Below are 15,140 nucleotides of genomic sequence, written 5' to 3' on the forward strand. Positions count from 1 at the left end.
GGCCTCTTTAGCAGGAGTGGCTACCAAGCGAATCCAAGATGGCAGAATGTTCACTCTGGAGATTTGCGTTGAAAAGTGTTTCAAAGAAACGTATTGTGTGGATTAAAACCGTCTCGTGCAGATGTTTTAGCGCTGGTAGACAATTGAGAAAAGATAAAGACGTCCCGGTAGACCAAAAACTGTTGGAAATCTTGGTCTGTCCATTGTCTAAAAAGCCATTAAGGTAAGCTTTAGCTGAAACTAATAATTTGAAGTCACTAATTGAAACTTAACTATAAAGGCTCATATATGAGGTTATAGTAGCCATTAATGCGGCCTGATTACTATTTCTGCTGTTTTCTTTTTGGGCCACCCTGGTAAAATCTCTGTAGTACTCCTTTTGTGCAATGCTTGTACAAAATGCAAACTGCTACTTCAATGAAGGACAGCAAGTTGTTATTAATATTGGAAAGGCTACATTCTGGTGACTTTATATCAAATGGACCTGAGTAAGCCCCACCCTCACCCCTTCCTCCTCCTCCAACCTAATCCCCACATCCACTACCCCCTAGAACATCCTTATGTTCTCTTGAGAGAACCCAAAATATTAACTTTGATCTTGTTTTGTACATTAGGTACAACAGTGCAACAAATGAACTGATTTCAGATGAAATTGGTGTGGCATTTCCGATACAAAATGGTATTCCAAATCTTATACCCCATGATGGGAGACTTCTGAAGAGAGATAACACGACTTCAACTAAACCTCCCTCAAGCAAAGACAAGTAAAACCTCATGAAAGATTCATCTAAACATGCGTGTTCGTCAGCCAAATCAAGGGTGGGTTTTCTCATATAAATGGGCTGCAGATTCTCGATGGCAAACCATTAAATGACTTCTATCAGGTACCTGGGAATCTCAATACGTGGAGGTGCACTTTAATATTTTCACAGCTTTTGTGAATTCATTCTCGTACACTGCCAAATGTGGCAATGGGACAGTTTTTGAAAAAATTGCGTCACCTGTGCAAGCAAAACATCGCACGTGTGGCCATGGCTTACGATGGAAGGGGACTTATAAGGAAATTTGATTGATATTTTGCCTGGCAAGGAGGAGGAAAGGAGGGAGGTTTGTTTTCTTGTGCCTTGCCCTATGGAGAAAATAATGGCCTTTGTAAAACAAGAAGCCATGAACCGCAGAGGGCCTGGCTATTAAGTTCACAATTTGTTTCTGTGATGACTCTCTAGGAGGAATAATTTCTAAACTTTGATCTTTCTACATCCCCTTTTAAGAGGGGGAAATTAGCACATTTGAGAAGGAACTTTACAAAGTCCCCTCCCCTGCCCAAAGTTCCCCCCCAGGGGTTGGCTGATGATAGCTTCACAAAGTCACGCATACACTTAACCCAGTTTTTATAGCATGGAGCAACTAGGAATTTATATATTGCTCTATCCCAAGAGGGGATGTTAGTACATCACAAGCTTATCCCAGCAGTATGTCACCAGCACCCACTTATTCACCTGGTTGATTTTCAAGAGATAATGTGGAGCATTTTTTCTTGCCAAGGAAGACAACACAACAACAGAGGCTGCATGTAGGTTTTGAACCCCAACAAGACAAAAGTAAGAACTCTCAAAATCATTCCAACGATGGAGGAAATTATTTAATTAAGGTGGCTTGAATATTATTTTGTGAGCTAAAAGCAAATAAGCACACCTCAAAATGGAAGGAAAGCACTTTATTTTACTATTTACTGGAATGTTGATTTTCAGCAATTCGATAGTGATGCTTCATTAGAAATAGTAGTTTGTGCACCATATAAACCATGTAATGTTTAGGATGAAGACAAAAATAGAACCTTTGATAAGACTCTGTTTTCATTTATAAAGGGGTTGGTTTCTAAAGAAACTGTGGTGCTGAGTCGGTGGGGAGTGGAAAGGAATGTTTTGTTTATCAACAGAGTTGATAGGGTAGTTCAGCCACCACAAAGAGATTCAAGTACTGATGTTTCGAGCATTCTAGCCCTTCATCAGATTGGATTCACTCTGACGAAGGCCTCACCTTTGAAACGTCAACACTCAATTCTCTTTACGGTGGTAAAATTACTTTTAGTTATCAACACTGTTGATAAAACCAAACTTCTATACAGTGGAACCTCGATTTTACAATGTGGCAAGGGGACAGCAAAATCATATCATTAAATCAGGATATCATTGTGAACGAACTCCCAATTTATAATTAAAATAACTTTTGCCAGGACACAGAATGTTGATCGTTAAATCGGGAATACATTGTTAGATCGACGATTGTAAAATCGGGGTTCCACTGTAATAGTTTAGCTTGGTAAACCATTCCCACACTGACAGGAAACATGAAGAAATAGTCAGTGACTAGATAACAGAAAATAAGAGCACTGCTAACAGGTCAGTAAAAATATGGTTTTACATTAAAAGTTAATTTTGACTCAAGTAAAATAAATATTTTATTATATGTTTTTTGCAATGGTGTTTCAAACATTCACCCACTGTCTGTCAACTTAAGTACTGTACATGGTCTTCTCTTAACTTTCAAATTGATTTGCTTTAATTTCCGATAGTTGTTGATTAATTACTCAGCCAACAGCTTAAATATCTTTTTACTTTTTGACTGCACCTTTCAATAACATGCAAACTCTGACCTTGAAAACCAACTAACAATTTGCATATTTTACTACCATCAATCATAATCATATCAACAACCGACTGACTGAAAAATACAGTAACCGACGAAGTGGATTGAAATCTGCCAATCGGCACATTTGACCTTTTGACTTTGTTGAGCCAAATGACTTTGTTTTCTACGAGGTCCACAGCACTGATTTACAGCAGTGAAAAACAAGACAGGAGCGGAGGTTTTCCCCTATGTAAACCATATTCATGTAGGTATGGGTGGTGGTGCCAAATGAAAGATACCATACATTCAAATCAGAGTTTGGTGAATGCTTCAATTGAAAGAGGTCAAATCAAGATATACTTGTAACAAGTGTTTGTAACCCTGAATACATGTGTGAAAACTAGCCATTTGAATTGAGCCTAAACCATAATCAGGTGTTCACTAAAGTATTTCCCAGGAGGAGTTACAGTATATGATATGACTGGTACACTAAAATCAGAAGCTCACTCAACTGAACTCCAAGTTAAAGAGAACTCAAGTTGTTGGAAATAATGTCCACTAAAACTCCAATTTTTTTGGAATAACTGGAAGAACATTTTACTGTAAAAAAACTGGATCTAATAATATTATTATTCCCTCTTTTTTACTGTGAAATTTTCTGTGTGCTGCTATTTTGGATTAATTGTGTGACATATCATAATTTGCTTGCTGTTATTCTCAGGAAGCAGAATTACTTTTGTGTGAAATAACTGGATAACCAAAATAATGATGTTGTGAAATCCAAAATGGTGGCCTCAGGAAAATGAAAAGCAAAAATAGGTGATTATCAAATCCTGCTTTGTCTAATATTGAAACATGACTTCCATGTTTTCCAGCACAATATGAAATAAAACAGAACAATTTAGTGTTTATTTGTTTGGAGTAGAGGTTGTCAAAGCCAAAACCTGACTTCATAATTTTGAAAAAATAATAATGAATGGATAATGTATACCAAATAACAGATTCTTTTAGACTCAAGCTGTTTGTTTCAGTCATATTTTCGATTCCCTGTAATAAATTTAACTCATTAAGCTCAGTCTTCATTCTGGCACTTCTTCTTAGTGCATAGTACTCTTTAAATTTCTAAAGCATAATCTACTGCAAATATCCATCCATATTAATCTGCACTTAACTCTTTCAAGAGAAAAAGCAACTTTAGAAAATATGAAGTGCAGCTTACACATGGGTGCAAGCATTTGGGCAAGGATTGGTCTATAATCACCAATTTAACAATATTGTTAATTATTGAGTTGTGGTCTTAAAATGGACCTTTGTGGTAATAACGTTATTTTTAAATATTAAGGAATTATTTTTATATTCTCAAAAACAAAGAAAGGCATTGTAATGATAACAAAGCACATTCGGCTTCACTCTCTTTATACTTGTTCAAGAATGTCATCTAGATGAGCTATGTAATTAATAGCATATTTCAGTATTTTGATCTTGGGGAGCTTAGTATCACATTGGTATCCAGGAATTAACTGTCTAAGGTCCTGATAAGCACTATTTAACTGTGCCACTCTGCGACGTTCATGCTCATTGGCTAAAAGCCGGTTTAGTTTTGATCTTTGTCGACCTTTCATGTGATAAGCCTCTTTTTCTTTCTTCCATTCTTCCTCCTCCTCAGGCATGACAAAGTCAGAACTGAAAGTCCGCGGCCGAGATGTTGCGGTCCTTGTATTGTAGGGTCTTACAGTGCCATGTTTGATTCCCTTCTTTGATTTGTGTTGTTTTGTTGTTGCCTTATGAGGCAGCTTATCTTGAAAATCCATATCGGTTTTGTTCCCATTGCACAGCTCACCTTTGTAAGTTTTCACAGTCTGTGGCTCAGGAAATTCTTGTTTAATCTTTGCCTGAGGTGTACATATTTTCTTCTCTCTCCCAGAAACATTTGCTCGCTTAACCTTGTTGTTATTTAACTGAGTTGTATTCTGCGAAGGAGAAGTCTGTCCACTGTCTTCTGTTTCCATTACATGATCCTTGTCAGTAGTTTCCATCTTCATTTTCTTTGTAGGAATCTCATTAGTTATGGTGTGGTCATCTTCCCTTTCAGTATTGTCATGAACTGGCACCTCCTCCTCCTCCTCTTCCTCCTCCTTCCTTGCAACCTGTAAGCCAGTCTCCATTCTGCGCCTAAGCTTTGCACAATCTTTCTCAGTGCGAGGTCCAGATACATCCTGCCCCATTTCCTGAGGCATGTCTCTTGGTTGGTAGTCTTGTCCTGCCAATGGCATGGGCAGTGATATGGGAGAAAATTGACCATGCTTTGGCAAGAACATTCCCTGGTGGCCACTGTTACAATTTACACCACTGCACCAAGGAGAAATATGCACTCGAGTAACATCGGGCATTAATTTTGGAGTTGGAAAAAAACGACAGAAACAGCCAGCATGCTCATCTAGTTTTCTGTGAAAGCACTCGCAACAGTGGCGTCCCATACAGTTATTTCTATCTGCTAGCTTGACACAGCTGTCAGTTGCATGGGCAAATGTTCTTGGTCTATAGGGACAGCATGGTGGGTTTGAATGGCACATTGTGGTCTGGTTCCTTTCAAGCGAGCTGAAATGTAAAATAGGAGGATGAAATTCAATGCACTGTCTGGGGGGCATGACTGCGTGATGTTGGGCTGCAAAGTGCAAAGCATCCTGGTTGTTGTTGATGTTGTTGTTGTTGTTGTTGTTGTTGTTGTCTGAAAGATAAGAAATGTGAAGGGAGCAAACATATCAGGTAAAGAATTTCATGTTCTTGTCAGTAAACCTTGTGCAAATGACATGGACCAAATGGTTAATTGGCTCATACCAGGGGCTTTTGCACATACTGGGAACAGTATGTTCTTACCAAAGATGCTGATGGATTTCATTATTTTTCTGTTCATGAAAAAAGTGCCCCAATCATTATGAAATGCAAATGACCCCTATATCCTATGTTATCATAATCATGTGTTTTTACAACAAAAGTTTTAATTTAAAAAACCCGGGAAAATGAGTTGTTGTCAGGTAAGGGGCGGACCATTAGAAATCACGGGAGGGGGGGGGGGGGGTGACAATTTCCAAAAACAAATTCCTGCAAAGGAAAATTGCCAAAAAAAAAAGAAAAAATTCTGCAGGCAGTTCACCATCCAAAAAAAAATTCCTGCAAGTAAACTGAATCAAAGTACAATATCAAAACACAACGTCTACCAGTTTTATTGCACATTTCAAGAATATAACCTGCTCTTTTATCATTTTAACACATTTTACATGTATTACTGTTTTTAGAAGTGACAATGCAACCTGATCTCCTGCTCATTTATGGATTTCAAATGTAGAAGAAATATAAAACAATTTGACTATAGCAAACCTTCAACAATCTTTTTTTTTTGAGTAGGAAATAGAGCAAGGGGTGACAGGCCTGCAAATTATGGAAACATTGACGCCTCGAGTCATGAGGTGCGATACAATTAGTAGCTCATTTCTTTCTCGATAATCGCGATACTCGAATTTTGCGAAAATCGAGACTCCAAAGAGTGTCACCTTGAGCTGTACTGTAATTAAACTGTGCGGAGCTTTGTATGTCTAAAAGTTCTGTCGAAAAAAAAATCGTGCAGAGTTTCCATGTTGAAAAAAAAATTCATGCAGATAAATAATTATTGGACTAAAAAAAAAATTCATCCACTGAAAAATTTTTACCCCCCCCCCCCCCCTACCGTGATTTCTAATGGTCCGCCCCTTACAATCGGTAACATGCTCACGAGTTGTCACGCAAGTTGTGCGGCAGCGAAGCGTGACAGAGTGTGCCGACCCGAACAACGGCGCAAAGAAGAAAAACCCCGAGGGCGCGAACGATCAATTGTTCTTTTTTGGTCATATGAACAGGTGGGAGTCCTAAGCAATGGAACATTTAATTAAACCAAGTAGTAGATCATCCCCTCCTTTGAAAAAGCCGTGAGGGATATACCTTCTTTTATTGCCCTTTCAATATACTATCAGAGAACAATAAAAGCGGCTGTTAAACACAGCAGTGGGACACAACAGTACATTTTAACACCTTCTGCGGTCGGCAAATGGAAAGAAAGAAAATGCATGGGTCTTTTAGATGTGGTTGGAAATCGTCGCGATTTAAACATATGCAACTCTCACTATACAAACACGTTTGCAAAGCGATAAAGTGATTTTTCTTCCTTATCAGGAAAAATTGCTATCGGTGGACTGACTCTACTGTGAGAATTGATTCTACAAGGTGACTCCGATAACCTCGAAATACCGCCGGCCTCGAAAATCATACGGCGGGATTTAAATTGTCCTTTTTTAAAATTTCTTTTCATACTTTAATTTCAAATTTGACAGCAGAACGCGGTTGTAAACAGTGCTTAATCCCTCGAGGAGGCCTGCTATTAAAACAATCTTTTCACTGTTGTTTGGTGCAGTTGAACTGCAGGAAATTACCAAGGATCCTTTCCCAAGAACCTTTCTTGGCCATTTAGGAAGAAAATCGTTTTTTTCTCCGATGTTTGCGCGCTCGAGGCACCCGAATCTCGCAATGAAAAACAGCAGGAAATGCCAGATGTAATATCGCCGGCTAAATCTACCTGAAGACGAACCATCTGGTTAAATGAGTGACAAAATAGTGTTCCTTTATCACGTAGACTGCAGTCGTTTGCGTTTCAGGGTTCAATTGTTTTCCGAAAAGACTTGTTTAACAACCAGAACAACGGCCATTAACCCACTTTAGCTTTCTTAAAGAACCCATTTCATCTCCAGAAAACCATTTTAAACGCGCATATCAGACCCAGCTGTTTTCATTTGCGATGCGTTATCGAAAACTTGGCATTCTTGGAATAGCTAGTTTTGACTAGCAGAGTTCATTTGAAAGGCAAGGACGGCACAGAGACAGAAGAATCGATTTCCCATCTGTTATATTCTAATTTTCACCACCAAGAAAAAACCCTTTTCCGTGCAAACAATCCCCAAATTACAGTTTCGCGAAAACAAAGTAAAGAATGGTTTCCTGGTAGCGCAGTTGTTTTCAAGTTCCCTCCCAGATTTGAATCGTCGTTTTCTTTGACTTTTCACCTCAGTTGAATAGTATTCAATAAGAGACGATTTTGTTTTTATCTTTGTCAAGTGTTTGGTCCAAATAATTCACTCTGTGCGCGATAAGATGTACGAAAACAGAAACAGCTTAATTTGAGTTTGCCGTCCAATTTCCTTGAGCATCGACAACTGAAAACCAATGCGCAACAAAAAGCTCTGACCGACCATAAAATGTAGTATTGTTATCGAACATGTAGTGAACATCTGTTTCGAGATAAAGAATACATCTTTGAATGCTAACAAAAATTATTTATTTTTCATTTAAATTTTCCTTGAAAAAAAAAAAGCCTTTTGTTAGTCTGGGCAAATTGTTCCCTTTTTCAAAGGAAAAATAACGAAAATTCTAACAAGCGAGAGTCCGATTTTCGCTTTCTTTTTCTTTAATTTTTTAAGGTTGATAAAGTGAAATGTTTCGAAGCGAAAGTCCTTCCACCGAAAAATAACCTGAAATTAACATAGCAAATAAAACATTGTCACTTTGTAGGTTCCGAGTTGCATTGGATTTTCACGATACCCTCTTCACTTTTGAAAAGAAAATTTCTTTTATTCGAATTACCAACATCATTAGCAAGCGCTTTATGTCTAGCTTGCGAACATTAACATATCTAAAAGATGAACTCCCAATTTTCCAGAGTTCATTTCAGGCTTGTGTTTTCCCTAAATTTGTATTTATCGTCCCCGAATTAATAACAAATCTCGGAAAAGAATATACAACGAGTTTATAGCGAAGAAGACCCCGCGCTTCTTCGTTCTTGCCAGGATTTCTCCTTTTCTTTTCTTTTTTTTTTCTTTTTCTATTATCATTTTAAATCGCCCATAGTCAATCATCTGTACCAGATGGTTGAAAAGCCATCGCCTTCAATTTTGGAGCTAATGCACTCTCAGCCCTTCACCGCTTTGATTAAAATTCATAACTTTTCGTTTTTATCGGCAATAGTACTGAGCATATGTCATTGAAGAGTTGAGTGGCACAGCGGGTCATCCCCTAAGGTCCATTTAGCATTTCCCGCGCTGCTTACTGTAATTTTATTTGTCCCGAAAATCGTTCTAAGGCTTTTAACATATTTTTGGCCCGCTCAGTCTTGCACTAATTTCCGAAATGTTCCTCTTTCCTGTGAGTTTATTGTGCGCGGTTGTTTGTATTTTCTCGCGCGGTTCAATCTCGCTGGAACAGCTGTGACATTAGGTTTCATGTGTTTACAGAACCGTTTTAATTTATGGCTAAATTCATAAAACAACATTTCCATTGCTTTTCGCGTTGGAGTTGCTAGGTATCAACCATCGACTGCGATCGCAGGCGATGGAAATCCTATTTAGCCGCGAAAATAAAGTCGAATTTCACTCAATGTCAATTCCCTTTCAAACCTGTGAGAATTCAAACAGAAAATCGCCACCCGGACCAGCGACTTGGCAAAACATCTGCCGGCCATCTCCCAGGTGTGTGTATACTGAAATTACTGTTACTTGCAAAGTGCTAATAACAAAAAGACCTAGAGATTTCTTAAAGGCCCGAAAGCCCGCTTGATGCCAAGAAAACCATTAAAATCCCCCTTCTCAGGCGTGCGAATGAATGAAATATGCATTGTAAATTTCTCGTTCGCTGCTGCTAGTTCCCTTGGCTTGTAACGTAGTAAATTTGACAAATGCGGAGCCGAATAATGACACCGTAAGCAATTCGAACAAGCTTGAATTAATTAAAGAAATCTCTCCTCTTAACTGAAACGCGAGTCGTTCCGCGATTTTCGCAACGTTTGGTCCAGTGATTTGGAACGGAGGTTCTTCCTCGGCGTGTTGACATCTGAACTGAACCGTACCCATCGACACACCGATCTGGGGAGGAATCGCGAATAGAACGCACCGATCTATCGTTCGAGAACACGTGCGGATTTCGAGGAAATAATCAGGTTTACCAGAAACTTACCAGTACTGTTCGCAGATTTCTCATCTTCGCTTTTTCGCCTCTTCACGAGAAACGATCTCGGCATGATCGTCAAAGAGAAGCAAACTTTTGCGATCCCCTCGCACCCGCCGCTCGGTCAGACGATAGCGCAAAATTCAAGCTCCATCCAGATGTCAAATATAAATAAACTCCAGCCCAGCCTCACTTTGACACATGTTTGCAACAACTTCCGGTTTGACAAATTTCACAGCTTTTAAAATTTACGCAGGGACTTCAAGTTACAAACATAATACTCAGTAAAAAACAGGAAGTTTTGCCTTTTTTACATGCAAGCTGATGGGCCATTTTTTTTTCTGAAATAACTAAAACTATATTTAGAATACCGGAACCGGAAACTGTTTTGCCCTTCTTACTTCCGGTTTCATTGCAGATTGGCTGTTTTGATTGTAAGCGGCAATTTCAAAATATTTACATGTTTTAAATCTTCGATTAGGATTTAATTTCTGTTTACTTGTCACAGAATTCTCTTGAAAAGACGTATTATCCACATAACCACCGTCTTTTACATAACGTTGACGTTTTTTATGAGGAGCTCTTTTTTCAGCTGCAACTGATCGGCACTGAACGTTATTTATTTTTTTAGGATGGAATGATTTTTTAAACGTGCTCAGTGTTTTCTGCAATGAAAAAATAAGGGTTTCTGCAATAACAACTTCGAAAACTAATTATCAAACAGCTTTTTAAGCCGGTATTGAATTAAATTAATTGTGAAATTAGTGAAAAGTTGTACTACTATGTACGTATTTTTAACATCTCAAGTTCTTTTTCAAGCCGAACGCGGCTATAATAGATCCATTACATTTAATATCGTGAAAGCTCTCCTCGCACTTAGAACAAATGGAAAAAATGTAATGCGTTTTCATTAGTAAAATTTTGGCCTTTCTCAGGCCCAAAGTTCCTATAAAGAAGATTCTTATATATATAAAAAGAGTGTACCGCGATAAAGCGTTTCCACCAAATGGTTTTAGCAGACTCGACGAAAAATAAGTACACCGGTATATGTGATCTTGTGATTTATGTACACCAAAGTATGTTTCACTTTACACCCGCGGGCACACTCTCCGGGGTTTTGCAATTTTGTTTTCACTTGAATACCCGTTGACTAGCTTCCCTCGCAGAGGCTCGTCACGCAATCTTTCCTCCCGTTGTGGAGGAAAGGTTGCGTGACGAGCTAAAAGAGCTTCCGCGAGGGAGGCTACCATGCAGTTGGCATTCTGTTCCTCTTTTGCTCAAGAATCCACGGGGAGAACTCCCGAATATCGTGCTTGCTCAGTATCTTGCGTTCTCCCCGCGGATTCTCGAGCACTAGAGAGACTGCTCGTAGTGTATTTTGTTTCCCACTCCCAGGTATACAGCTACAAACAATTGCCTGGCCTGTTCCACCCTCTCAGAAAGCAGTTTTAGCCGATCGTTTTATCAAACTGGGCTGATATGCTAATTTGGCCACTTTAAACTGACATTTCGAATGTTAGCCTTCACCTGACGAAGGGCCACTCAAAACTAATTTCCGCATTCCCTTTCTGTTAGCCCTTCGTCAACGGAAGGCTAAAATGTCAGTTTAGAGTGGCCAAATTACAAGTCCCCCGTTCGTCCCGCAGTTTTGCTCGCTCCCCTTTCTCCTCCCCCTCCCCGATTACGCCTGAGGAAAAATGGGTTCGTGAATCGTGATTGGGACCCCCTCCCTCCTCTTTACACCCCTGAGACAAGGAGAGGGGGAGGAAGCCCGCATCTAACCTCCTTCTAACCGTTTCCTTCCACGGGAAATAATAAACCTCACATAAAATTATCGCTTAGACAGCAGCTACTGCACTATGGAAGTATAGTAAGACGTTTTTATTGCGAGATTTCCTTTATTTCTATGTCCTTGACCAAAATACGAAAATCTCATACTAATCCTTATAGAGCGGTTTTCAACTGAGTGTCGAAAGTAATTGCGTTTTTGCTTTGGTTTTGCATTACTACGCTCTGTGATTGGTTGATAAAACTCGTGCCACTTTCTCAACCAATAAGATGTGAAACCAAAACCAATCGTGCCTTGGTCGCAAGTCTTTTCCCGCGCTTGCCGCCGGTTACATGTATTTGCTTTGAATTCTGATTGGTTCATTGCGCTGTTTGCACCTGCTGTGATTGACCAGAGTAATTACTTTGGTTTTGGTTTTAAGACACTCGATTGAAAACCGCTTTATTACCCTTATTACGCGTTTCCAATCGTTGTGAAATAACCCCGCCGATATTTTAGGCCGTGTAGCAAGCGTTTCCGTTGGATTTTGTGCGTTTTCCGCTGGGTGAACGCGAACGCGCGAAATTTGGGACAGAGCGAAAACAAGGAGGAAGGGGGGGAGGGGAGTGTTATTCATTCTACCCAATTGCAGCTCACTTTTTGGTTTAGATCTTGGTCTGAACGAAGGTGAATGCTGCTCGATTCGCAAAGGTAACAGTGAATAAATGTCTTGGCAATTCATTACGGAAATCACCATGCCGGAACTGCAGTGGACATCCGTTTAGAGTAAAAACAAAAAGCGCAAAAAGGCGCGTATTTTCATGACCATATTCCGTATACTTTTCATTGTTAATTTGCAGGAAAATTATTCCTTTAGTCATCACCTTTAGTCATTATTCTTTCAATTCACCCATGCCATTCCTCAAGATACTTTGGACAAAATTCCCGGCGAATTGTAAATCTGAATCGGTTGAATAATTTTGTTCACATCAATTGTGCATTGTAACAGTTGCAGTGAAAGCCGGGCAAATTAGCCTGGTGTAATCGAATGCACGAAAAATGAACTTTATAGTAGGTTATATATTCAAATTACCCAGTATTCGGGTTTGTAAAGTTATTCATTCCCACTGATGGTTCAGACCTTGCCTTGATAGAGAGTGAGTGCTGTACGATTTGCAGCGAAGCTAGAAGCCAACAGTGAATCCATCGCGTTCCGTGTGATCCGTTCTGTGGCTCAATATAACAGCCGTGCGATAAGTATTTTTTTGTTTTCCAGTTATGGACGTTTTGGTCCATGGTCACCCATATTGGCCAACATTGGTCCATGGTCACCCATATTGGCCAACATTGGTCCATGGTCTCCCATATTGACCAACATTGGACCTTAGTGAGCCATATTGACCAATAGTGGTCTATGGTGACCAATATTGGCCAACACTAGAGCGGAGTCACCTGTATTGGCCACGATTGGTCTTTGGTCACTCATATTGGTCAACATTTGTCCATAGTCACCCATGTTGGCCAACATAGGTCCATGGTCACCCGTATTGGCCACGATTGGTCCTTGGTCACTCATATTGGCCAACATTGGTCCAAAGTCACTCATGTTGGCCAACATAAGTCCATGGTGACCCATATTGGCCAACATTAGTTCATGGTGATCCGTATTGCACATTTGGTTTATGGTTACCCATAGAAACCACTGTTGGTCCATTTTGGCCCATAAGAGGCAATATTAGTCCATAATGTCCCATGGCACTGATGTGTGTTGCCTAAGCCCCAACATGTTCATAGTCACGGTTCTCCGCATAAAATCCGAGAAAACGCTACTGCCAAAAGCTTTCCTTCAAAAAATTTTCCTCAGAGAATCCCTGAAAAGTCTTCAATCGCTAATTTGAAACCCCAAAAAGGTCTTCGCGCCTTCCCATCACTAATATTCTTTTAAGAGCACTCCTATCTATAGCCTTTTCATAAGCTTTCGTGCTGATTTCTCCGTTCACAAAAACTTGCCATTCTATCTACCACATTTGGTTCTTTTAAACGTAATGCACACCAGCAGGAGCCCATTACCTGGGCTCCTGACACCAGCATGTTTAGCTATGTTTTTTGTTGTTGTAAAAATACAAGAAATTAAAGCGATTTGGCGTTTCGATGTAATAGCTAACATCATTATCAAGAAATAAAGTCAATTGAAGTTGTGTAGCTCAGCAATAGAGTTCAAAATAAATTTAAATAAATATCGTTTTGCGTGAATTAAGTGACCGGTTCGGCTCCGCCGTTTTTGGCGTTGTGATGTTTCCTTTGTGGAAATCTTACTAACTGTTAACACGAGCAAAAACCTTCAACGAGAACTTCGTCATCTTGGGACGCAAAAAGAAGCACTTCTAAACTGAAAAAAAAAATCAGTCTAAAAGGAAAACTTGCTGGTGTGCATTACCCTCCAGTCTGTCACATGAGATCCACCGGCGATTCCTGAAGACAAATAAAGACACCTGATGCAGCTCACGGGCTGCACGTTTCCACAATGTTTTATTAAGAAAACCGCCCTTCTTTTCTCTGAAGTCCATGAGAGACCGCCGGTCATGTTCTGTCTTGATTGACGGTCAGCAAACGCCACAACTACTCCGCTGATCGATTAAGAGGTTTTTTTTAACACTTTGGTGGCATGTGGTTCGCTGTTTAGATCGATGAAGAGTGTCATTTACCTCTACCGATGTGCGGCTTTCTGGTCTAGAAAGACACGTACACCTTTAAATGACACCATGGCGAAGTCCAAGCGGGGGGAGAACGAAGACCGTTAGTATGCAATGTAGATAGTAACGTACTCAAAACTCGGAACGTCAAAAACTGGATAACAAACTGAAATGATACTTATCACACTCTGGTGTATTGTGCCAGAACGGATCGTACGGAACGCGATGGATTCACTGGTACCTTTTAGTTTCGCTGCGAAGCGTATGTAAACTCAACCGTCAGTGTACATGACTAACTTTTTAAACCCGATTACTGGGTAATTTGAATATATAAATTAATATGCTATAAGCTTCATTTTTCGTGCATTCCAACACGCCTGGCTAATTTGCCCGGCTTTTATTGGAACTGCTACAATGCACAACTGATGTGAACAAAATTGTTAAACTGATTCAGAGTTACAATTCGCCGGGACCATTGTCCAAAGAAGCTTGTGGAATGGCATGTACGGTTAATTGAAAGAATAACGACAAAAGGCGAAAGGTGAGGACTGAAACGGCTTCTATATAATAGCAAGCATTAGCACCGGCAGGGGCGTAGCCAGGATTTCTAGGAGGGGGGTTCCAAATTGGTTCCAACGAAAACGGTTGGTCTAAAATCCTTACATTATGTACGTACAAGACTTTGGCGTTTACACTACGCCAACAGAAGACGCCTTGGTTGCCGTTAAGCGAACGTGTTTATCACTTCCTCGATATTTATGTCTCAGTGGTAATCGGATGTTCATCACTCTCGCTCGCTTGACATGGTCGACCTCAGGTATGTTTTTAACCTTCTTAGTGTACTGAATGAGCGCTCACATTCAGCTGACGTCATCGGCAACGTGCACAAAATGCATATCGGGGTGTGGATGTTAGGAAAGAACTCTCGATCGCATGCTGCGAGTGTCTGAACTGTACTGGTGGGAAGGTCGGCGTCCTCAGTGCTGCACCACTTTCTCTTCCATCGGAGGAGCTCAACATCAACC

General features: G+C 40.0%; 2 protein-coding genes across 2 annotated transcripts; one reads left to right on the top strand and one right to left on the bottom strand.

Annotated features, from left to right (window-relative positions):
• Positions 1-32: 32 nt before the first annotated feature.
• LOC146453093 (uncharacterized) lies at positions 33-4,028 on the top strand. Its single transcript, XM_085097045.1, has 2 exons — positions 33-223; positions 615-4,028. The coding sequence occupies exons 1-2, from the start codon at positions 39-41 to the stop codon at positions 766-768; spliced, it is 339 nt and encodes a 112-aa protein (XP_084953171.1). The 5' UTR covers positions 33-38; the 3' UTR covers positions 769-4,028.
• Positions 2,535-9,833, bottom strand: LOC146453094 (uncharacterized). Its single transcript, XM_085097035.1, has 2 exons — positions 9,664-9,833; positions 2,535-5,359 (listed from the first exon to the last, which is right to left on the bottom strand). Exons 1-2 carry the CDS (start codon positions 9,725-9,727, stop codon positions 4,047-4,049), a joined length of 1,377 nt encoding a protein of 458 aa, XP_084953161.1. The 5' UTR covers positions 9,728-9,833; the 3' UTR covers positions 2,535-4,046.
• Between the last annotated feature and the right edge of the window lie 5,307 nt (positions 9,834-15,140).

Source organism: Pavona decussata, unplaced genomic scaffold, assembly GCF_977016875.1.
Source record: "Pavona decussata unplaced genomic scaffold, jaPavDecu1.1 SCAFFOLD_353, whole genome shotgun sequence".
Classification (NCBI taxonomy): Eukaryota; Metazoa; Cnidaria; class Anthozoa; order Scleractinia; family Agariciidae; genus Pavona; species Pavona decussata.

What these genes read in the sequence shown, in the direction of transcription:
- LOC146453094 (XM_085097035.1), bottom strand. Translation starts at nt 9,727, where the DNA reads ATGCCGAGATCGTTTCTCGTGAAGAGGCGAAAAAGCGAAGATGAGAAA. An exon ending in GAAATCTGCGAACAGTACTG is followed by an intron (nt 5,360 to 9,663) that starts GTAAGTTTCTGG and finishes CTTATCTTTCAG; the next exon opens with ACAACAACAACAACAACAAC.
- LOC146453093 (XM_085097045.1), top strand. Translation starts at nt 39, where the DNA reads ATGGCAGAATGTTCACTCTGGAGATTTGCGTTGAAAAGTGTTTCAAAG. An exon ending in TTGTCTAAAAAGCCATTAAG is followed by an intron (nt 224 to 614) that starts GTAAGCTTTAGC and finishes TTTGTACATTAG; the next exon opens with GTACAACAGTGCAACAAATG.